General features: G+C 39.1%; 1 protein-coding gene and 1 pseudogene across 1 annotated transcript; one reads left to right on the top strand and one right to left on the bottom strand.

The window, feature by feature from the left end:
- Positions 1–6,181: 6,181 nt before the first annotated feature.
- Positions 6,182–6,979, bottom strand: LOC146314004 (trace amine-associated receptor 1-like). The gene has a single exon (XM_084737045.1). The coding sequence runs from the start codon at positions 6,977–6,979 to the stop codon at positions 6,182–6,184; it is 798 nt and encodes a 265-aa protein (XP_084593171.1).
- Positions 6,980–9,822: 2,843 nt separating this feature from the next.
- Positions 9,823–24,329, top strand: LOC146314003 (trace amine-associated receptor 1-like; annotated as a pseudogene).
- The last annotated feature ends 1,686 nt before the right edge of the window (positions 24,330–26,015 follow it).

The raw sequence follows: 26,015 nt of genomic DNA, 5'->3' as shown, positions 1-26,015 counted from the left end.
CACAAGTTCCAAACAGAAGATGAGCTCAGACAGAGATTAAAGTCATCTAGTACCAAACACGAAGCCGGTATCAAAACATAAGACAAAAGTAAAACTCCAACAAGCAGGTCAGATACAGCAAGAGAGAGAATGAGGAAGTTTGTAGGAGTGTGAAGCTGTTTGAAGTAAATGATGGAGGTTATTACAAGAAGGTTCCCACATATTATAAGAAATGATAAAGAGCCAACAAAAATATATAATAAATGCATGGTGGAGATTGCTGTCGTGAGAGGTACATCAGGTGTTTCAAGACAAATAATTTTATCCCCCAAAACATCATCAGACCTGTTGACAGAAAAGTTAGATTCCATGCATAAATGATAATTAGTAGTGAGGCAACATTTTCAATAACATGCTCTACATTAAGAAAAAGTAACAGTTTCTAGTTTTCTGGAAAGAGAGATTGTCAGTTAATTTTAGTGCTCTGTATGTTTCACACTGTGCCTGTTTGGTTTGTGCATCTGTACTGATGGGAGCTCGTGGTCTTTGACACTGGACAGTGTATTGGATGTGCATATTATAAGCATATTAGCATATTATTGTCAACTGACCCTCTTAAAGGGATACACAATGTGTACAATTTAGTGTTGCACTTCCATAAAGTTGCAGTCATAATAGATGGATAAAAAAACAACGAAGAAAGACTGAGATATCCTTATTTTGTTACTGAAAATGTGGGTCGGAGTCTTGATGCTGAGTCTTACCGTTCCCACAATGCAAATTCAACCCCGTCTCTTCAATCTGTGTACAAACCCTAACTTCGCAGTATCATATTTTTGTTTTTGCATATGGACTTCAATGGAAAGCAGATCCATAGTCAGGTGATCTTCATCATCATGATGACAAAAAATAATGCTTGGTTTATGTTGTGAAACTTTTGCAATTTTGTTAGGTTTAGGCAATCAAACTACTTGGTTAGGTTTTGGGAACGATTTTGGTTTGAGTTCAAATAAGTAAGTTAAACATTTAGGATATAAATTTAATCTGCCTCAAAACCTTTTTCAGATTCATCCATATTCGTTCTTCTGTCAGACAACTCACATTTAAGAAGCATTTCCATCAGCAGAACATAGTTTGAGTTTGGTGTCTAGGCTCAGAGCTCATCACTCCTTGCAGATTATGTTTACATAGAGATATTGAGGATTGATGAACACATATCTTGGACCCCCTGTTGGAGCCTGCAGGTGGATGCTGGGGTGGTGGTGGGGCTGACAGAACAGGCAGCTGCTGCTGGGTTGAAGGAGAGAGACTGTATAGTCACCAAACAGTGGACTGGGAGAGGGACTGGCTGAGTATCCTGGTGAAGACTCCAGCCAGCTGGTCCGCACAGTCCCTCAACACACGTCCTGAGATGCCGTCGTCCAGCAGTCTTCCTCGAATTGATGGCCCGCAGCGTGCGCCTGACCTCACACTCCTCTACTGTGAGGGTGAAGCTGCTGTGGACTGTGGAGTGTAGTGTAGCTGCCTCTGGTGGCTCCACCTCAAAGCAGGCAAAGAAGAGGTTCAGCTCCTCTGCCAGCGTGGCGTTGCCGTCAGCAACTCCAAGGTTGGTCCTGTAGTTAGTGAGATGCTGGACACCCTGCCACACCTGCCTGCTTTTGTTGCTGTTCAGGTGGTCCTCGATTCTCCTCATGTGGTATGGCTTGGCCTTTCTGATGCCTCTCTTCAGGCGATGTTCCTGTCCTTCAACAGCTGCTGGACCCGGGTAGACCTGGATGCGTTTGTCCACTGTGACAGTGTCAATGCAGTTCTCAGTGGAACACAGAACACTGTCCGTGAACACCTCCAGGTCTGGATGTTCAAAAACGTCCCAGTCGGTCCTGTTGAAGCAGCCCTGCAGCTGCTGAGAGGCACCATCTGGCCAAGTCTTGACAGTCTTTGTGGTGGTAAGAGCAGTTTTCCTGAGAGGAAGTTGTAGTTAGTTAGTAGTACTCCAGTTGTTATTGATGTACACACAGAGCCCTCCTCCTCTGCTCTTACCAGTAGACTTGCACCGATTTGAACTTTCTTAGCCAATTCCAATTTCCGATTTTTGAGGGGTCTGACCTACCGATTCCGATTTTGGCCGGTTCCGATTTTCAGTCTTTCTAAGAACTGTAATTGACAGCATTCACAAACATTTTTGCAACTTTTCTTGTAAATATGTTCATAATAAGACACTGACTATTAAATTTTCATTTAATACTTTCTCCAAAATCATCCAGGTTACAACCAGGCCTTATTATAATTTTATATTAAGATTATGAATTGGGTGAACGTGATCTCGCGAGATCATCTTGCGGGATTTCGTGGGACGCGATTTCAAGTGATCTTTTGTGGAAGCGGATGTTAACAAACTGGAGACTAACGCGGTGCAACAGTTTGAAGTAAAACTTTGCCGTGAGAAAAACAAACACAGAAGTTAAAGGAGTCTGGATGAGAAAATGTTTGAGGAGATGCATCAACACAGGTTGTTTGTTCTTCAGCCAGAACAGGAGGTGAGATTTGAACTGTCCCTCTGTGAACAGCAGTCTGCTGCTAGCTTGCTAGCATTAGCCTGAAGTGCGAGAGAGTTTACGGCTGTTCTGCGTCATTGTCAGCTGCTCTGTCTCGTTGTAGACTGTCTGTCTTCTCTTTATTCTGTTCTTTGAATCTGTCGCTGACACCATCTTCAAGCAGACGTGTCAGAGTGTGTAGCTGTTATCAGCGCTGTGTTGACGTCACGGTCAGTTTGTCTGCTGCGCGCATGACGTGACCATCGTGCAGAACATGTGTGTGACAATGACGGGCACAGAACCGGATTTGTGACGTTGACCGGCCGGTCACCGGTCAAGGCCAGTAACGTGAAAACCGGCCCGATTCTGAGCACTGCCGATTAATCAGTGCAAGTCTACTTACCAGAGTCTGATATCCTGTCATGACGCTGTGTGGTGTAGCGTGCTAGCTCGATAACAGAGTCTGGGATGGATGAATGAAGCCAGGTCTCTGTGATCAGCAGAATATAACTATCCTTCATGATGTTGTTGGTTGCAATCTGTAGCCTCAATTCATCCATCTTATTAGCAAGGGATCTGGTGAGAAAAAAGCTGGGGAGTGGTGGTTTGTGTGGCTGCCTCCATAGCCTAGCTAGCGCGCCGGCCCTTCAGCCTTGCTTCTGCCTTCTCTCCCCTTCCCACGGGGATGATAATCCACGGAGAGCTGGGGCTCCTTGCTATGTCCACCGGAATGTTGTGTGAGCAGAGAAACTCGGCTGTAACACTCCGCCTGTAACAAACTCCTATTTTAAGGAGATTGTGCCGGCTGTAGATGTTGTTCGCCCAGCAGGATGTACACAGGACGAGAAACAACACATACAGCCAAACAAAGCACCGACAGGGAAAGCACTGAGCTGCTACATCTGTGTGCGCCACCATCTTGCCTGTGTTTTCCCCCATGAAGCTCATTATAAGTTTTTGATGTTTAGAAACAGTTGAGATTTCTCCAGAAGAGAAAGTCCAACATTTTCTTTATCTCCTCGACCTCCTCGTCCAAGATTTTCCTGCTTTGTCTGGTTTGCTTTGGTGGCATTTAGCTTGTTTGTGCACAACCGACCAAGCATAGTAGTGTACAGTTATTATGTACACAGCAGCCACCACTGCTTTAAACAGTTATAAACAGCTATAAACAGCCCAGCTAGACTGACTGGCCATGCTAGCTAGTCGGCTTTCTGATATCAGTCTTTCAAGTCTGAGTTCCTTAATCTTTGTCACAGTCCAGGCAGTGGTCAAAGCCAGACATCTCAAGTGTATATAGTCCAAAATTGGTTGTCTTTTCCAAAAATGCAGTCAAAAAGCCAAGAAAAAGAAGCAAGAACATTAAAAACAACCATGAACAAGTGTCCCAGAACCAAGAGAAAAATGTGTGAAGGATAGATCTAGATCCTGCCTGTGAAAGAAGAAGAGTCTCACCTGCCTCTGGAGCACATTCATTCTGGCCATGTCCTAATCTGTGCATTTGTTGGAGTTCAAGCTCTAAAAAGCTTTCTGATATTTTCAGAATGTTTTTTAATAATACCAATAATAATTTAAATAATGAATAAATCTTTCTGGAAACTGGAATGGATCGTCTTTGGTCTATGGACCATACAGATCTGGTTAAGTCAGCATGTGATCCACATGCTAAATGAAACTCATGTGAAAATCATTCATACTGTCACTGTTACTTTCCTTTTGTTTACGTAATATTTTTACATATTTGACATATTAAATGATATTTGGGTGTTTATTTGTGGTAAGATGTTGAAATTTTCTTTCTTTTGAGTAGACCTTGACTTCCTTATATCCACCGAAACAAAATAAAATTTAGGCATGATGAAGAATAAACTAAGAGTGACTGTTGTGAAACTGTAATGATAAAGATGAAAGTCAGGAAAAGTGTTAAGCTTTTCTCTCTTTCATAAACAGGTTTTCTGTTTACCATGACACTTCATGCAGCATCTTGTAGACAGACCTTTATTATTTCAGTTTATCTTGTGCTTACATGTTATGTTAATCTGTATAATTTTGTACTTAATCAATTTGACACGTGCTAATTGCTAAATAATAAACAATAATGTACAGTGGCCGGTTTAGTATCTGTTGTCAGTATGAGCACAAAGCTCATTTTTGCCCCCATATCCCCTACAACAGGGTTACTCAACTTGCTTTTCCCAGTGGCCACTTTTGCCGCTGGGAAATTAATATTAACATTACTTATCAGATAAAATGAATAAACATAAAATGACAAAGAACTCATATTTCTTTTAAATTATTTATTTTTAAATTAAATAACTTCTTAACTATATTATCTTGGTGCAAGGATTGACAGATAAGTCAGATGTTTTGCTGCATTTACAAACTGCAGCTGCAGTTTAGTTGTGCTTTGGTAACATTTGAAACGGGTTACGACATTAAACATAACAGGAACCTGTTCTGTTTATTATTTAATAATTGCACTTTTCAGTTATTCAATTTGCCCTGAAAAGCCATCATGCAAATCAGCTGTCTGTTTGTTACCAACAGCCAAATTTAGACCATCAGCCAATAGTGGCATATCTGTCCCTCCTTCCTGGGAATAACAACTGTGAATTGTCTTTCATTGTGAATGAGAAAAAAGTCAGAAGGCCGCCTGGCAGCCTAGTGAAGGCCAGATTTGGCATGACAGCCAGAAGTCGAGTATCACTACCCTACATTAATAATTCAGCCTTGTCCCAACTGACAATTGAAAGGTTTTAAGGTTGAAGTAGTTTTTAATGGCAACATTCTGTCTCACAGAATTTTCCATAGCATCAAATTGTAATCATTCAACAACTATGTTATCATGTGGGAGGTGAGATATGTAGACTGAAGACTGATAACTGAGAATGACTAAGATGAAAACATACACAGTCTTCAGATTTAAAGAGGCCTGCTTGTACGGACTTGTAAATTTCATTCATCATGAAAATATCTCACACAGGCAAATTGAGTGTCCACTAATAAAGACTCAGTGTTTTTAAGACCCAAACTGCAGTGTGGACAACATAAATGACCATGATCAACATGGAACATGAAAGTGGGCATATTCTCTGCTTAGTCTTGGATTCACAGCATCTTAATAGATGTGAAAGAAGAGACAGAATGAGAACTTATTAACTTACACAAAAAAGTGATTCTGTTGTTAAGTATACATCCATAAATTTGTTATCTGAACAGAGAAAAAGTAGCCTAATACACCATTCTTAACTGTAGCTATTCTTGTGCCATGAAAAGTTATTAAGTTAAGTTATTTATCTTCATTCTATGCTACACAATGTTGTGGATAATGAACAAATTCACAAAATAATGAAATGGTGACTGAAAACTACTGCAAGAGAAAAATACTATTAACATGAATTTATTCCTGAAAATTTTCTTCACAAAGAGAATTTCAGAGCTGTACTCCTGCATTCTTTATGTAGCATCTATGACTGAATACATACAGTAAGAAATGAGGAAAACTATGAGATATGTGGATCCTGTGATTATTTACACACATTAACATTGAGATTATTGTATGTACTGTTTACTATGTACTGCTATCTGTGCACTGAGTTGTACATACAGATACTTTATGCATAGTACATAGTTTGTATGACCTGCAGCAGAAAGAGATGTAAATCTTTCAGTCAAGAGAGCTTAGAATGAGTAAAATCACCTTGAAATATTTTCCCAGAAATAATCATTCTGAAAGCTGATCGAAACCAGCTGTAAAAGAAACCATAGATGAATGGATTGAGCATCGAATTTGACCATCCAAACCACATAAATGCATCAACCAAAGCATAAGGTATGCCGTAATGAATCAATGGGCGTAAACTCCAACAAAGAAAGAAAGGAGTCCAACAGATCAGAAAAAGTCCCATCACAATAGCCAGAGTTTTAGTCGCCTTTCTCTCCATCTTACTTTCAGACTTTGTGCTCTGACAGGTTGTGTTCTGGATGCTGCGTGCCTGTCTCTGTGCCACTGTCAAAATCTTTAGGTAGATGGCACACATTATGATAGCTGGGAGGTAAAAACAAAAAATATCTTGTAAACCTGTAATTGAGACGCTAAAACCAGATAAAATCCAGCTCACCAGGATCATGATCACAGTAACATGGACATTTATTTTAGTTCTATACCTCAGAGGCTGACACACAGCATAATATCTGTCAATAGAAATAAAGCACAAGTTCCAAACAGAAGATGAGCTGATATAGAGGTCAAATTTGTCTAGTGCCAAACATGAGCTTACTGAACCTGGTGTCAAAATATACAACAGAAGTAAAAGCCCAACAAGCAGGTCGGATACAGCGAGAGAGAGGATGAGGAAGTTTGTAGGAGTGTGGAGCTGTTTGAAGTAAATGATGGAGGTTATTACAAGAAGGTTCCCACATATTATAAGAAATGATAAAGAGCTAACAAAAATATATAATAAATGCATGGGGGTGAATGCTGAATTGAAATATACATATGGTGCGTAAAGACAAAGAATTCTGTCCCAAAAAACATCATCAGACTCGTTGATAAAAAGGTCAAATTCCATGCATAAAAGAGCATTAATCGTGAGGACACATTTGCAATGACATGTCTTAAATCAAGGAAATAAAAAGTTTACAATTTTCTGTAGAGAGAGATTTTCAGTTAGTTTTAGTGCTCTGTGTGTTTCACACCATGCTGATTTGGTTTGTGCATCTGTACTGATGGGAGCTCTTGGTCTGTGACACTGAGCAGTATATTCACATAAGTTATTCTTCAGGGCTCATTAGCATATCATTCTCAAGTGACCTTCTTAAAGGGTACTCAGTGTCATAAAACTTAGTATCTCACTTCCATAAACTTGCAGGAGTCATTTGAGATGGATTCAAATTTTAAAAAAAGAAAAAAGTAAAATCAGAACAACAAAGGTCAAGATATCCTGACTTTGTTGCGAGAGTTTTCCAGTTTTGTGATATCAGTTCAGTTCTGAATGCAGTTATGGATTGTTATGTTCTTGTTCCTCTGTATTTCATTTTTTGTTCCTCCTTGTCTTTTCCACAATCATAGCTATGGATCACAAAAACAAACAAATGGTCACTGATGTCATTCATCAGCAGTCTACTCACGAAACTGCTTTCCATTTAATTTATGAATATATTGTTAATTAGAGTGGCAGAGTACATTGTTGTTCTGCTTGGTTTGGTGATCAGTCAGTATAAACTCATACTGTACATTGTGTCATTTTGTATTTGTTTGGATTAAGCAGGTCTACATTAAAATCCCTACAAATGAAGGTAACCATCTGATTAGTTTTGTCAAATATTCCCTCCATACTGTCTTTAAAAGTTTCAATGCTGGCTCCTGGTGCTCTGTATACACAACTAACAATCACATTGTTCTGTTTCTGCATTCACATCTCTACAGTGATACAATCCATCACATCATCAATAGTGGTTGACATGTTCTCCATGACCTTAAAGCTCAGTCTATTATTCACACACAGAGCCACATTCTCTACTTTGTTATTATTTTTGTTCATGTAATTAAATTCATGTCGTTTTAAGTTGAGAGCTGCTTCCTTCTCAAAGCTGAGCCAGCTTTTGGAAATTGCTATGACACTGAATGTTTTTATGAACTGACTTCAGTATTCTTTGATGTTTTGATAATTAGCATTAGCATTAGCTTCTACTGTTGAAGTGAATCAATCAATGTCTTATTCAGGTTCACGCATATTATGTTCACTTAGTGATTAATTAATGTTTTGAGAGAAAGAACCCATTATCCATAGTCAGACAGTTATGATTACATTGCTGTGTTGTTCTGGAGTCACTGGTTTTTGTCCAGTTCTTCAATTTCTCTGATGACCAGCCGCAGTCCAAGTTGACTGAATTTTCCTCTGCTTTCTTAGAAACTCTCTTTTGGCAGTGTCTGCATTTTCTTTGTGGAGTGTTTGTTCACATAGACATCTGATCCCTTCAGCTTCCTTCTTTTATCTGAGCAGCTCAGTTTTCTGTTGGTAAACCAGATTATTATGGCTGGTTTGTGGTTCATGTTTCCCTGAGAGAGAGTGTGAGAGGGTGGCATGTCTCAGTGTTGGGGTTGTTGACGGAGTTGCCTTTGTTGTTGAAGGAGGCTGTCACCTATTACTCTTGGGACATCTCAATTGCATCCCCACCATCTGCTGGTGTCATCGCTTGGGTGTATGACCACAGCCTGGTCTCCAACCTGCTAATGATCATGTTGTTTATACTGCTCCAGGCCTGTCAGAGGCCTTCTCAGAGGGTCTCTTGTCCTTCTCAGTATGTTGTCTCTTAACATTAGAACCACCAAGATGGTCTGACAGACAGTTTTGGTTTTTATAATCCAAATAACTTTGTTTTTTGTTTTTTTTTGTTTGTTTTTTTAAAGTACAAGCCTCTCATTCCGTGACTTTTCCTAAATATGTGTTTTGTATGTTTTTCTGAAGCCTATAAGGTATCTAAATAAAATACAAAGGATTTCTGAGCATTTATACCTCTGACCACCACAGCAGTCACACAGGCTGCAGGTGAAAAATGATACAATTAAGAGGGTTGTTTTCCTGCTGCTATGATTTTTTTTATTAGTTATTGTTTATATTTATATATTCCATATTCATACGCAGGAACAGTCTGAATAGAGAGAGACAGAGACACAGAGAGAGTGATACAGACAGTCACATGGACAGAGTGACACAGACAGACAGAAAGAAATAAAGAGAAATAAAAATCAACAAAAGAAATGACGATGAAGAAAAGGTCGACAAAAAATATTATTTTGAAGCACAGAGAGTGAAAAGTACATGTAAGGGTTGAGAGCTTTTTGCCCCAGGTTTCTCACCTGCCCCTGCAAGAAAAGAATGATTGTGAGAGGTGTAGTAATTTTAACATTTTTGCAGAGACTATAGACCAACCATGAGAGAATTTCAGAGAATACTGCAAAAGAACTTTGGGACTCACAAAATCAGGGGTTATTTCATTGAAGCCAGACTGCCTCTGCACATGAAAAACCCAGAATGGACACATAATGGCAACCAAGAATACCGAGATGCAGTTACAGCACTCTGTGCAGCGGTCCAGGCCCCATTTCCAGTTCACAAGACATGACGGCTCTCGAACTGATGAATCAGGGATTGGAAGAGACTGTGGCAGCACTCCTGGCTCGCCAGGGCAGAATGCACCCCTCACTAGCAGATGCCTGTCGCCACACCTGCATTACCTGGGTATCATGTAGCTTGGCAGATATTTCGCGGAGAAACTGGATGAGGCCCAGTTGACCATATACAATGCAATGACCAGGGGGCATGAGGACGAGGGCGGGGCAGAGGCAGGTTCCAAAGCAATGTGCAGGGCAGCGGGCATGGACGCTGGGACCAAGAGGAATGTTTTAACTGTGGAGAAAAAGGACATTGGGCAAATGAGTGCCCCCACCCTGGGGGAGGAAGGGGAGCAGCCGGGGAAAAGACGTTCTCAACCTGAAACGGTGGTGGTTCTAAAGTGAACATCCATAATTTTTAAATCTAATTCTCCATCTTTTTCTCTTTTCATCTGAAGCCAAAACAACTGATGAAGGCACTGCCTGAAAACTGCTGTAAACAACAACTTTAAATGATTCCTTAAGTTTTATTCAGAGAGAAGTTCAGAGCTGCATTAATTAGGCAACATCTGACTGTTAACATGCAGTAAGAAATGAGTAAATCAATGAGATATGTGGATCCTGTGACAATTTCTAGACATAAAAATTGAGATTATTGTATGTACTGTTTACTATGTACTGCTATCTGTATACTGAGTTGTACATACAGATACTTTATGCATAGTACAGTGGTAAATTTTATATGAGCTGCAGTAGAAAGAGATGTAAATCTTCAGAGCCAAACTAGTGATGATTACCAGCAAGTCATGAGTCAAGAGAGCTTAGAATGAGTAAAATCACCTTGAAATATTTTCCCAGAAATGATCATTCTGAAAGCTGATCGAAACCAGCTGTAAAAGAAACCATAGATGAATGGATTGACCATTAAATTTGACCATGCAAGACACCTAAATGCACAATACGCAAACACTGGTATATAGTAACTAACTGATAAGGCCCAATAAATAAAGAAAGGAGTCCAACAGATCAGAAAAACTCCCATCACAATAGCCAGAGTTTTAGTCGCCTTTCTCTCCATCTTACTTTCAGACTTTGTGCTCTGACAGGTTGTGTTCTGGATGCTGCGTGCCTGTCTCTGTGCCACAATCAAAATCTTTGGGTAGATGAAAGACATTATGATAGGGAGGTAAAATCCAAAAATATCGGCTAAACCCATAATAGGGTTGGGGTAAAAACCGCTTGTGCTTTAGACCAACCAAAACCTGGTTGAAGCACAAAGTCTGTGGTCTTTTCAGTTTCGGCTTGGCCAAAACATGCACACATCTTCACAATCACAAAACACCTTCATTTATGCTCATTCTCTTCCTCACATGGCAGTGTGAATTAGTTAAGTGTTATTTGAACATATTTTCTATCAGCAAAAAATGTAAATATTGAAGTTAAAAGTGTTTGCGTGTGTCTCACGCTTGGCTGAGGCGCACACACGTCTCCACAATCACAGAACAACTTTCATTAATATTAGACACCTATGCACGTATGTGTCTTTAAAAATAAACTCACTAATAAGGGGAAGAATATAATTATAAAGCCTAATAAATCTAAACGGACCTACAAAGTGCGCATGGGCTGGGATCACAGCTGTCAGATCACCTTAATCAGATGAATCAGCATGACAGCTGGAGCAGCTCTAGTGTTTGTGTCTGTGTGTTTGTTATGATCCAGAAAAAAATGATTGAACAATTATGATCTATAACATATAAAATGTACCAGACACTATATTTGACCACAGGACTCCAGCCCAACAGAGAAAAAAGTTATGTGTGCTTCTATCAGAGCTGGTTGGATAGATCTATGTGTAATTTTGTGCTCTTCAACCTTAGGTGGGAGAGGAGAAGAAGGAGGAACACAGACTGCTGCGTATCTGCTCCTCCACCTGGCTCAGGTGGGCCAGCGGAACCAGGAACCTTCGCGGCTGGACTGGATCTGTTCGCCTCCCCTCTCTACTGCACCATCTCTGTCCCCAGTTCCTCAGCCAGCAAAGTTAATAATGATGATGATGATAATAATTAATTATAAAATACAACACAATTTCAAGGTGCTTCAGGTTAAAAAATAATCAATTACATATCTGCATGACATTTGGGGTTCACTTATTGTATTGGTTTTTGCAGGTGTTAATGTAAAGTAAACTATTTCTACATGAAACTTCTTTGGTGATATCCTGCTGTCTCCATATATTGCATGCTCTCACACTTTCACTCTTCAAACCAGGAGATCTGTCTCTTCACTTTGAAACTCTTTTCTCATTGTTTCCTCCTAGTAAATCTGCTGTCATGCTGCCTCTGCTTGTCCTGCTGGTGCACCTGCCTCTCAAAGGTGATGAGAGCTGACTTTCTGATTGGTTTATTGCGTGTTTGGCCTAAACTTAACTGTGAATTAATGAGGGCAATTGGCCACATCTGATAGGTTTATCCCTCTTTGCACTGGTGCTGCAAAGGCCGGCACAGGGCAAAATATCACTCCCGCCCCTGGCACAAGACAGCAAAAGTGGATTTGGACACGCCTTGAATAAATTAAATCCATTACATCTTGCGCTTTCCACTTGTGCTTTTGATCAGCGTAAGACATGGCCCCAAATGTTATTTTTCAAGGCAGCGCTGTGAGAGCCTGTGTTAACAAAGTAAGCAAGTCTTCTTAGCACCAGCAGTTAGAACACAGAGTCTGTCAGCAAAGTTAGTTTCACAGCTTCATAGCAGCAACAACCAAGTTACCAACAGAATGGCTAACTCTGCAATGACAAGAAAGGAGCATCTGGCTTCCCTCTTGCCTGCAACCACACTAAACACAGCAAACAAAGACTTTTCCCTTCAACATTGGATTTCACCTTTCTCCAGCCTGGCTCTTTCTTCACAGCAATGGACCACTAGATTACAAGCACCTCAAAGCAACCACTGTTTCCCCGAGTACTGATTACCAGCCATGTACACGGTTACATACTGGGCACGACGTAGTAACAGTGTACATGGCTGAGCATAGAAGTGCTGAACTTTGTAAATGTGCTTGTACTGACTTGTTGTTGACTGAGGTATTGTTACAATTTCTGTCAGTCACTGAGGCAGCCATTCTTCTTTGATTGACCTTTTTTTCATACCTATACGCTCTCTCTCTTAGTTTGATTGTGTGTTTTGGTTTGATTTGATTACATGTAAATAAATGATTTTGACTGTACCTGCCTGCCTAATTAATGTTGTAAGTGAGTGAATATTGCAACTTCTACTACATAGAAGTCCATATTTATCAACCTTTTCTATCTGCTGATATGGTTATAGACATCATCTGTGTGCAATAAAGCAGATACCTGAAAGTACAAACAGAAACAGAGAGAGAAACATCAGATGCTAAAGGTACTGAGAGCTGAACATCAAGACACTTTTAAAAACATCTTTCTCTCTTCTCTCCTGCACACACAAGAGCTGAGTATCACAACAGTTGCTTGTTCGAGGGAGAGAAAAGGAGGTTGTCATGGATTGGCCATGGTGGTAGGTCGGGTTCACTTTGGCCCCTCACCAGAGTAGCCTGTTTCAACTTAAAGTGGCAGATTATGAGGCTCAGCTTGTCAAAATGCCAGCATCAAGTTTTAGAACAGCCAACCGAGTCATAGCAAAGTCAACTGGACAAGTCAATTACAAACGGTCAATAATGGCAGGGTTTGGACGGAGGAATGAGAGGTTGACCTCATCAGTTTGTTTAAGGAGCAGCCATGTCTGTATGACACAAGGCTTCTTGGGTTTGGGTGGTGTGTGAGGATGTTTATTTTTGCTTTAAACATAAACGCTTTCCTCTCCTATTGGGTCAACTGAGGTGTCAATCAAAAGGTCACAGAGCAGGAACCATTTTGATACCCACATATTGATCGACATGCTCCCTTGAGTTATGATAGAAAATATAGTTTAGGACATCTGCCTAATTTTAAAATGATGACCCAGCACTTTGTTACTATTTACTGTTGAAGAAATGTGTTCTGTGCTAAATATTTTACTGGATTGGATTGACTGGTCCTTTAACAATGTATCAAGACTGAGTTTTATTAATCAGTGGAATAATATGAGGCTTCATTAACAAGTTGTCTGCATTTTGCAATTTATTGTGTTTTTGTTGGCCTTGCTCTTTTTTAAAGGTATATCACACAAGTTCCCACTCAAACATGGAAGTCGGTACAAGAAATATTTAATATTAGAATCTGCAAAGTGGCGACTGCCCTGTAAACCCTGATCCTTTGCCTTCAGGTTCACTGTGTGGTAGTTTTGCTGTTTTGATTAACTGGAAATTTGTTAAGCATAATATTGAACTGAAATTAGTAGGGCCACAGCCAGTGGCATAGATAATATCCTGGAGATGAGTCAAGCCTGTTTTTTCAGCCAGTGAGAACTGGACACCTTCTGTGTGGAAGTATTCAATTTGTACAAGTGTATTAACTGTATGTCAACTGTTGCCAGGTCTGGACAGTGAGCATGTAAAGGTCAGAAGAGTGTTCACACCAAATGAGGAAAAGTACAGGTAATAGAGAACATTTATGTTATCAAAGACAGACTGGAGACCAGCTGTGCTGTAGACTGTGTGCTCTTGACCTCATCGCTAAATGTGAACCTTTATAGCAAAGGTATAAACTGCCATATAAGCAATTTCTCTTCAGTCTCATGTGCTTCTTCCCCAGATGTACATGGAGGTTCTTGCTTCCAGTAATAAATAATACTTTGGAATAAGAGACAAAGACAGATTTTGTGTCTGAGTATTTAATTTCTCTTCAGCTCACCATGCAAATGAACGTGAATCCAGTTGCCACATATTAAAGAAATGATGTACAGAGAATGGGTAGGTGTGTGACAGCTGAAGACTGATAATGTAAAGCGAATATGCCAGAAATATGTATACACAAAAAAACCTGCCTGTACTGCTTTGTGAATTCAATCATAGAGAAAATGTCTCCCAAAGGCAAGCTGAGTGTCCACTATAATGTTAAGAGACAAAATGCAGTGTGGACAACATAAATGACCATGGTTATCAAAGGCCATGAAAGTGGACATTTTCTCTGTTTAGTCTTGGATTCACAGCATCTTCATGAATGCCAAAGCAGAGAATAAGAATTTATTAACTTGCATAAAAAGTGGTTGTACTGTAATGGATGCTTAAGTATATATTCAAAAATGTATTATCTAAAGACACTGGACAGGGAAAGACAAAGACGAAAGTAATCAACCCTTTTTCACTTGGTTACCTTTCTTGTGTGAGTCTTCATAATGTTGTGGACAATGTGTAACTTACTGCCAAAATGATTTTTACTGTAAATAAACATGGTCTATTCATTATACTGTTTTATTTGATCTGAGCTGATTATTCACACTGATTAAACTTCTTTCTATTTCTTAATTCTGTTTCCACCTGCAGCCAAAACAAATGTTGAAGACACTAAATGAAAACTACTGTGAGAGAAAGATGATTTCAACATTGAATTTTTGTCTCTGTGAAGAAAGCTTTAAGAATTAGAGCTGTACTCCTTCATTCATTATGATGCATCTATAACTGAATGCATACAGAAAAGGAGAGGAGGCAAAATTGAGATATGTGTATTCTGCATTGATTTTGACACATTCACATTATGATTACCAGACAAAGTGTTTACAATGCACCTCTATCTGTGCACTGAGTTACATACAGATACTTCATGCATAGGACAGTTGCATTTTTTATGTGTAACATGCAGAAGAAGGACATGCAAGTCTGTGATTATTTACAGACATTATCATCTAGGTTATTGTATGTACTATTTACTATGTACTGCTATCTGTGTACTGAGTTGTACATACAGATACTTTATGCATAGTACAGTGGCAAAATTTATATGAGCTGCAGCAGAAAGAGATGTAAATCTTCAGAGATAAACTAGTGATGATTACCAGCAAGTCATGAGTCAAGAGAGCTTAGAATGAGTAAAATCACCTTGAAATATTTTCCCACAAATGATCATTCTGAAAGCTGATCGAAACCAGCTGTAAAAGACACCATAGATAAATGGATTGAGCATCGAATTTAACCATCCAAGACACCTTAAGGCAAATATTGTTGTAGGTGATATGTTTAACGTCATATAATCAGACAAGGCCCAATAAATAAAGAAAGGAGTCCAACAGAGCAGAAAAACTCCCATCACAATAGCCAGAGTTTTAGTCGCCTTTCTCTCCATCTTACTTTCAGACTTTGTGCTCTGACAGGTTGTGTTCTGGATGCTGCGTGCCTGTCTCTGTGCCACAATCAAAATCTTTAGGTAGATGATAGACATTATGGAAGCTGGGAGGTAAAATCCAAAAATATCAGCTAAACCCATAATAGAGATGCTAAGAGCAGACAGAGTCCAGCTCAGCAGGATCATGATCACAGTAACACGGACATTCATTTTAGTTCTGTACCTCAGAGGCTGACACACAGCATAATATCTGTCAACAGAAATAAAACACAAGTTCCACACAGAAGATGCACACAAATAGACATCAAATTGGTCTTGTACCCCACAAGAAACCATTGTTGCCGGTATCACGCCATAAGAAAAAAGTAAAACCCCAACAAGCAGGTCAGCTACAGCAAGAGAGAGGATGAGGAAGTTTGTAGGAGTGTGGAGCTGTTTGAAGTAAATGATGGAAGTTATTACAAGAAGGTTCCCACATATTATAAGAAATGATAAAGAGACAACAAAGGTATATAATAAATAAGTGGTGGTGGTGACTGCTGTTGTGCTAAACACAGAACAGAGAAATTTGTCCTCAAAAAAATTATCAGACCAACTGACAGACAAATTAGGTTCCATGCATAAATGATCATTAATAGTGAAGTAACATTTGCAACATTATACCCTAAATCAAGAAAATGAATAGTTTCTTGTTTCCTGTAGAGAGAGATTTTCAGTTAGTATTAGTGCTCTGTGTGTTTCACACCATGCTGATTTAGTTTGTGTATCTGTACTGATGGGAGCTCTTGGTCTGTGTCACTGAGCCGTATATTGGATCAGAGTTATTATTCTGGGCTCATTAACATATCATGGTCAAGAGACACCACCTCCAACTTCATCATCCACTTTTTCACACGTGACACATCATTTCTTCCCACTGTCTTCTGTGGAGAGATCCATTGTCAGGTGACCTTCATCGTCATGGTGACAAAAATCTCTTAGGTTTACACAACAAAACTCCTTGTTAGATGTTGGAAAAGACCACAGTGTGGGTTAAAATAAGTATGTTAAGCAATTGGGCAATACATTTAATATGCCACAATCCATTTTGCAGTTTCATCGACAGTTACATTAAAGTTGACAAACCTTCCTTTCCCAACTGCACTGTTGAATCAAACTTTATTTGACCCAACATTGTCAACACAGTCCTCCATTCAAGATTTGTCACATTAATTACACTATAAGGAAATCTGAGCAAAATTTAGGTATGTTGTCAGACTTGGGAATGAGCAGGCGTGGTGGCAGAACAAGATGGCTGAGCTATACTGTTATCTAACAGATACTTAACCTCAGTATGTGGATATTTGTGCCTCTCTGGATGAACACATAAAACATCTGTTTAATATGTTTACAAACACCAATATCTATATTGTATTCAACCAGTTGCGTGCAAGTAGGTGTATCACGAAATAGACATGGAGTTTGCAGTAGAAAGAGATGTAAATCTTCAGAGTCACACTAATGATGATTGCCTCCAAGTAATAAGTCAAGAGAGCTTAATGTGTAAAATCACCTTGAAATATTTTCACAGAAATGATCATTCTGAAAGCTGATCGAAACCAGCTGTAAAAGAAACCATAGATGAATGGATGAGCATTGAATTTGACCATCCAAGACACCTAGATGCAAAAGGCTTTGTAAATGGCACATTTTCTTCACTTCATCAAAAATTACAAGACCCAACAAAAAAAGAAATAAAGGAGACCGACAGATCATCACAATAGGCAGAGTTTTGGTGGCCTTTCTCTCCATCTTACTTTCAGACTTTGTGCTCTGACAGGTTGTGTTCTGGATGCTGCGTGCCTGTCTCTGTGCCACCATCAAAATCTTTAGGTAGATGGCACACATTATGATAGCTGGGAGGTAAAAACAAAAAATATCTTGCAAACCTATAATTGAGAGGCTAAGAGCAGATAGAGTCCAGGTCAGAAGTATCATGATCACAATAACACGGACATTTATTTTAGTTCTGTACTTCAGAGGCTGACACACAGCATAATATCTGTCAACAGAAATAAAGCACAAGTTCCAAACAGACGATGAACACAGATAGAGATCAACACTAAATAACACTGAACAAGAGGTTGTTGTGAGTGGTATCACTCCAAAAAACAAAAGTAAAATCCCAACAACAAGGTCAGCTACAGCGAGAGAGAGGATGAGGAAGTTTGTAGGAGTGTGGAGCTGTTTGAAGTAAATGATGGAGGTTATTACAAGAAGGTTCCCACATATTATAAGAATGGATAAAGACCCAACAAAAATATATAATACATTCTTGGTTATGGTGACTGTTTCAAGACAGAGAATTTTTTCCTTAAAAGCATCATCAGATCTGTTGACAGAAAAGTTAGATTCCATTCATAAATGATACTTGACAGTGAAGTAACACTTGCAATAATATGCCTTAAATCAAGAAAATTAGTTGTCTCTAGTTTTCTGTAGAGAGAGATTTTCAGTTAATTTTAGTGCTCTGCGTGTTTCACACTGTGCTTTGTCACTGCATCTGTACTGATGGGAGCTCTTGGTCTGTGCTGCTGAGCAGTGCAATTGGGTAAATAATTTTTCTGGGCTCATTAATATATCATGGGTCCAGGAAGTCTCTTAAAGGGGGACTCAATGTGGTACAATTTAGTATTTGATTTTCATAGACTTGTAGCAGTCATAAGAGACAGATTAACATCAGAAAAGCAACACAGGCCAAAATATTCTGACTTTTAATTCCTAAAATTGCTGAGTCTTAACATTTCCATAATGCAAATCTAACCCTGTCCCTTCAATCTACACACAAATAACACAACCTCACACTATCAAATTGCATGATTGCATACTTCAAATTACAATTTTGATTACATGCGTTATGCCAGTTTTTCCCTTAACTTCTGTGAAGACCAGATCCATAGTCCTAGTCATAGTGAGGCCTTCAGCATCATAGTAACAATAATAAATGCTTAGTTAATGTTGTGAAGTGGTCAAACGTGTAGTTTTAGGCAACAAAATTACTTGGGTAGATTTTGGAAAAGATCATGGTTTGGATTAAAATATTTTTATTGAACAAATGTGAAATAACTTTCATGTGCTGCAATCCCATTTGTTTTAGTGTGAATGCCGTGCCAAGCCATCTGGCTCTTGAGCAAGGTCTAGCAGAAAGGACACCAAAGAGCTTAATGATAAAGATGACAGCGTTTCAGCATCATCTGGAATGTTGCTTTCTTGTGAGAGCTGTCTTGAAGACAAACTGGGAAGCAGTCCTTAAAAACTATTTCGAAAAGGGCAAGCACTTTTGTAAAAACACTTAGTAGTTCCACTCCCGTACTGAGGGTACAGTCTCATCCTCCACCACAAGCTGCGTCTCCTACCACCCTGGTCATCGGCGATTCAATTATGAGGCACGTCAGGAGACGATTGGCGGAGACATTTTTTTTTCCTGGTGCTAAAGTGGTTGACCTCCAGGCGAAAATCCCTGGTCTTCTGGCGAAGTATCCCAGCGCTAGGAATGTTATTATCCATGTTGGATCCAAAGATAGCCTCTCTATGCAGGCTACTGAAATTTTAAAGCAGGATTTTAGCAGGCTTCTTCATATGTTGAAAGACTGTGGAAAGCATGTCTCCATTTCCGGACCCCTGCCTCCACTGAGCTACAGCGTTGGCCATTTCAGCCGTATCCTCAGCCTCCATTCATGGCTCCAGTCTGCCTGTGTAGCATGCAGGATGGTTTTTATTGACAATTTTAACCTCTTCTGGAAACGTTCTTCCTTTTATCTGAGGGATGGTATCCATCCTAGCAGGCTGGGTGCACGAGTTTTAACGGACAACATATTTTATTCAGTTTTAAATGCTCCTGCACGTTGACTACTGTCTGTGATATGCTCGGATGACCAGGTGTGCTTGTCACAGGTCATTTCCGGTCACCAACCGCTGACCGACTTCTTCTCTGCACATCTGTCATCTTCCCAGGCAAATATTGGCTCGTAAGCTCCCCCTTATGCTCAGGTGGTTTCAAGACCAATACAGTCTCCTCGACTGGTATGTGCTTCAAGGCCTTCCTTAACTTCACTGGCATTAAAGCCTGACCTCAGTGCTTCTCTAAAATCTGAATCTGTTCCACACCCAACCCTTACTCCTACAGATTTTAAGAACAGGAAAGGTTTAATTCATTTAAATATTAGGAGCATTACTCAGTATGAGAAGCTGGATCAGCTGAAAATTTTAATGGCACATACAAATCCTGACATTGTGGTTTTATCTGAAACTTGGTTAAGTTGCACTGTAAGTGATTCTGAGGTGGCCTTGGATGGTTATAACCTGTTCAGAATAGACAGAAACACTAGAGGAGGAAGTGTGGCCATGTATTCTAGAGCTTGTCTTAATTGTACTGTTCTGAAAGCAGTCTCGGCGGACAAATACTTTGAGTTTTTAGCGCTGAAAGTGTCTATAACACAAAATAATACTCTTATTTGAGTTGGTATATACAGACCACCTACTGCGCCCTCCTCTGCTATTAATAAGATAGCTGATCTCTTAGCTGCTCTTAAAGATTCAGAACTGATTGTTCTAGGTGATTTTAACTTAAACTGGTTGAGTTCGGCCTCCCAGTTTTTAAAGGAGGTTTGTGGTGATCTTAATCTTTCTCAGATAATTACTGCCCCTACTAGGCCAAACTTAAAGGACCTCATTCTAAGTCATCTCTTCTTGACTTAATCTTATCGAACAGAACAGGAAAAATTTCAGACTCTGGAGTATTTGAACTTGGTTTGAGCGACCATTGTCCAGTAGCTTGCATCAGAAGTACCAGAATAAGAAATCTATGTCCCTGTATGGTATCCAGAAGGAATTTTAAACACTTTGATGAGCAAACTTTTTTGAAAGATCTCCTGGCATATGATCATATCATATTCAAATCCAGCAAATTTCTGGAAGGCAGTAAATACTCTTAACTGCAAGTCCTCCATCTCATTCCCTCCTCTCACCACAGAAAATGGGTCTTCTATATCAGACCATACAGGTATTTGTGTAGCTTTTAATGAACATTTTGCATCTGCTGGTAACCTGTTTGATGAAACCTATACAGGTCCACCACTGTCTGCTGTTGATCCCATAACCCCTATTATGACAACTCCTTGTTTTTCATTGCGGTCTTTCTCTATTGATGAAGTGGCCAATGCACTCCGGACTATGGATCCTAAAATTTCTGTCGGAGAGGACAAACTTGACCCCTTCTTTTTAAAGCTTGCTGTACCAATTGTGGTCAGCTACATTTCACATATTTTTAACCTCTCAGTTTCAAATGGTTCGGTCCCTAAGGTTTGGAAGGTCGCTTGTGTAACACCTTTGCATAAAGGCGGTGGAACAGCCAACCTTAATAATTATAGACCTATTTCTAAATTATCATGCTTAGCAAAAATATTGGGATCTCTTGTTAATAATCAGGTAAGAGCATTCCTCTCAACACACTGCATTCTCAGCATGTATCAGTCGGGTTTTAGGGAAAGACACAGCACTATTACTGTTGCCACTCTTGTTTTAAATGACATCATAACAGCTCTAGATAAGAAAAAACACTGTGTGGCTCTTTTTATTGATCTCTCAAAAGCATTCGAAAAGGTGGATCATACACTGCTCCTAAAAAGACTTTGTAGTCTTGGATTTGATGAATTGGCTCTTAAATCGTTTCAGAGTTACCTCAGTGACAGGCAGCAGTGTGTTTCTATTTGTAATGTTAAATCTGAATTTATCCAAATAGCAAAAGGTGTCCCACAAGGCTCAATTCTAGGGCCTGTTCTGTTTTCGATTTACAGCAATGATATTACCTCAGCTGTCACTAGATGTAATATCCATTTTTATGCAGATGACACTGTTTTGTATTGTATTGCCAATGATGCACACTCAGCCATAAAATCCCTCCAACACTGCTTTTCTGATCTACAAGTTGCACTCAATAATCATAAATTGGTTTTCAATGCTGGCAAAACTAAATTCATGTTGTTCACCAGATCAAAAAATAGTATCAGTGACAACCTCATAATTTCTACCAGATACGGTACAAATATTGAAAGGGTCACTGTGTATAAGTACCTTGGTATTTGGTTAGGTGATAAATTAACCTTTAAACATCATATTTCTAAGCTGGTGAGTTCTTTACGAATTAAAATTGGGTTCTTTTACAGAAATAGACTCTCCTTTCCGCAACATTGTAGGAAGATGCTTGTTGAGGCAACTTTTTTAATAGTATTGGACTATGGTGATATTTTGTACATGCATGCCTCTGCTGCCACTCTGAAGCCCCTGGACTCTTTATAACTCTGCCTTAAGATTTATCACTGGCGATAGCTATAACACCCATCACTGTGATTTGTATTCTAAGGCTGGGTGGCCCTCTCTTGCTGTAAGACGTGAAAGACACTGGGTTTTATTTATTTATAAAGCTCTTATTGGTTCTTTACCTTCTTATATCAGTTCCATGCTTTCTTTTAATGTGGGTTCTTATCGGACCCGGTCCAGTGATTGGATTACACTCCAGGAGCCAGTTGTTTTTACCGAACTTGGAAAATCTAGTTTCTCATATTGTGCACCTGCAACGTGGAACAACATGCAGAACCATTTAAAGCTTTCATCTTTTTTATCCATAGGGCAATTTAAATCCTTAACTGTTTCACATTTTACCTCCAGGTGTTCCTGTTTAACCTGATTAATGTGTTTTACATTTTAACTATTTTATTAATTATTGATGCTTTTATTATTATTTTTTTAAAACATTTTTAATTTCAGTTGTATTGTGTGTTTTTTTTTAATTCTGGTTGCCACTCTAACATGAGTTTCTCTTTGGTTTTCTATGTCTATGTACTTTTATTTTCTATGGTTTTACTCGGCTACATTGTAAATGAGGTGTCTACCTCAATGTATTCCCAAGTATAAATAAAGATTGAATGAATGGCCTTCATGGGATAAAGCATTTAACTTGAGGTAGATTCCAGTTAGAGAAAAAGATATAGCACCTCTTTTCTGGAGGAAGTGGGTGATTCAACAGTGCAACTGGGAAAGGAAGGTGTTTTAACTTTAATGTAACTGATTCGACGAAACTGGAAAATGGATTGTGGCATGTTGTATTTCCTAATTGTATGACATACATACTTTAACCCACACCGTGGTTTTTTCCAAAATCTAACAAGGAGTTTTGTTGCGTAAACCTACACAAACTGTGACGATGAAGGTCACCTGAGTATTGATCTCTCCACAGAAGTCAGTGGGAAGAAATTATGTATCATGTGTGAAAAACTGGATTACTGGAAAGTGGCAGTGGTGTCCCTTGACCATGATATGCTAATAAGCCCAGAATAATAACTCTGATCCAATATACTGCTCAGTGACACAGACTAAGAGCTCCCATCAGTACAGATACACAAACTAAATCAGCATGATGTGAAACACACAGAACACTTAAAGCAACTTAAAATCTCTCTCTGCAGGAAACAAGAAATTATTAATTTTATTGATTTCAGGTATAATGCTGCAAATGTTACTTCACTATTAATTATCATTTATGCATGGTACCTAGTGTTTTTGTCAATGGGTCTGATGATGTTTCTGAGGAAAAATCTGTCTGTTTTGTGTTTATCCCAGAAGCAATCACCACCACCGCCACTTGTTTATTATATATATTTGTTGGCTCTTTATTATTTCTTATCATATGTGGCAACATTCTTGTAATAATCTCCATTATTTACTTCAAACAGCTCCACACTCCTACAAACTTCTTCATCCTGTCTCTCGCTATAGCTGACCTTCTTGTTGGGGTTTTAATTTTGCCATATGGCTTGATATGGATTATGATTAGCTCTTGTAAGGCCCTGGGCGATATAGATCAGTATCTGTGTGCATCTTCCGTTTGGAACTTGTGCTTTATTTCTGTTGACAGATATTATGCTGTGTGTCAGCCTCTGAGGTACAGAACTAAAATAAATATCTATGTTACTCTGATCATGATCCTGGTGAGCTGGACTATATCTGGATTTAGCCTCTCAATTCTACCTTTGCAACTTATTTTTTGTTTTTACCTCCCAGCTATCATTTTGATTCGATTTTGATTGTGGCACAGAGACAGGCACGCAGCATCCAGAACACAACCTGTCAGAGCACAAAGTCTGAAAGTAAGATGGAGAGAAAGGCCACCAAAACTCTGGCTATTGTGATGGGAGTTTTTCTGATTTGCTGGAGTCCTTATGTTATTTGTTGGACCTTAAATCTTTTCATTTATTACAACATACCATCTCCTGTGTTTTCTGGGTTTAGGTGTCTTGGATGGTTAAATTCACTGCTCAATCCATTCATCTATGGTGTCTTTTACAGCTGGTTTCGATCAGCTTTCAGAATGATCATTTCTGGGAAAATATTTCAAGGTGATTTTACTCATTCTAAGCTCTCTTGATTCATGACTTGCTGGTAATCATCACTAGTTTGGCTCTGAAGATTTACATCTCTTTCTACTGCAGCTCATATAAAATTTACCACTGTACTATACATAAAGTACCTGCATGTACAACTCAGTACACAGATAGCAGTACATAGTAAACAGTACATACAATAATCTCAATGTTAATATCTGTAAATAATCACAGGATCCACATATCTCATAGTTTTCCTCATTTCTTACTGTATGTATTCAGTCATAGATGCTGTATAATGAATGTAGGAGTACAGCTCTGAAGTTCTCTGTGAATAAAACTTCAGGAATGAATTAATGTTGAAATTATCTTTCTATTACAGGAGTTTCCAATAATTGCCTTCATCATTTGTTTTGGATGCAGATAGAGACAGAATTAAGTATGAGTTTTCAACAACATTGGAGTATAATGAAGATAAATAACTTCCAGTTTAGCAGGCACAGAAATGTCTCAAGCAACGAATGGAGGATTAACTTTGACTCTGTCTCTGTTTGTGTCTGTAAATAATCACAGGATCCTAATATCTCTTATCAAATTTACACAGCAGTACAAACAGGGTTCCTTTAATCTGTAGACTGTGTGTACCTTTTCATTTTATACATTCTTGATGATCAGTCTTCAGTCTGACTTTTTCACATCTCACCTCTGCTGTGGTTTCATCAGTGACAAATCAATGTACCCACATTACAAGATAGTGGTTAAATGATTACGTTTTACTGTAGTTGTCATCAAAAACTACTTTAAACTCAAAACCTTTTGTCTGTCAGTTCAGGCAGGACTGAATTATCCTTGTAGGACAGTGATATTCAACTTGCAGCCAGCAGGCCAAGTCTGGCCCTCAGTTGGCTGTCGTGTAAAAGAACTTCAGAGAAAGATGAATTGTGGGTCTCTTAATGTTCATTCATTTCATGTGATAAGTATTGTTTTGTTAATATTTTTTATTAACTGTCCTATGCTCTCCAGTTGTTTTGCAAATGTGGCCCCTGGGCAAAACAAGTTAAGTAACCCTACTGTAGAGTTTTCTTTGGGCAAAAATAAACTTTACACTCATACTGATCCAGCATAGTAACCCATTCACTGTGTATACTTTCTGGAGTAATTAGTATGTGAAACTTTATTCAGCACAAATTAACATAGATTAATGTGACACATAAGCACAAGATAAACTATTGTGGGGGACACAGATGGACAGGGAGGCGAACCCATTCAATCTAGCCACAAAGCTGCCCAGCTCCACTGGCCCACCTGAGCCAGGTGGAGGAGCAGATACACGACTGTCTGTCCTCTTCCTTTTTTTCCTTTCTCACCTAATCCTCATCTCCTCCTCCCATCCTCACTCCTCTGACCCGCTATGAAACAATCAGAAATGAGTTTATGAAGTTTGAAGTGGGCAAAATTATGCACAGATGTATCCAAACAGCACTGATAGAAGCACACAACTTTTTCTCTCCAGGTCAGGCCAGACTGGTGTGGTCAAATATAGTGTCTTGTATGTTTTATGTTATAGATCATAATCCATTAATCCTTGTTTTCTGGATCACAATAAACATGCAGATACAAACACTACAGCTGCTCCAGCTATCATGCTGACTCATCTGATAAAGACAATCTGACAGCTGTGATCCTGTCCCGTGTGCACTTTACTTTTACATTTGTTAGGCTTTGTAATC

Source organism: Lutjanus erythropterus, chromosome 15 (assembly GCF_056507025.1).
Source record: "Lutjanus erythropterus isolate fLutEry1 chromosome 15, fLutEry1.hap2, whole genome shotgun sequence".
NCBI lineage: Eukaryota > Metazoa > Chordata > Actinopteri > Lutjaniformes > Lutjanidae > Lutjanus > Lutjanus erythropterus.
The sequence above is the reverse complement of the archived record's forward strand: the minus strand, read 5'-3'. Positions and strand labels throughout refer to the sequence as shown.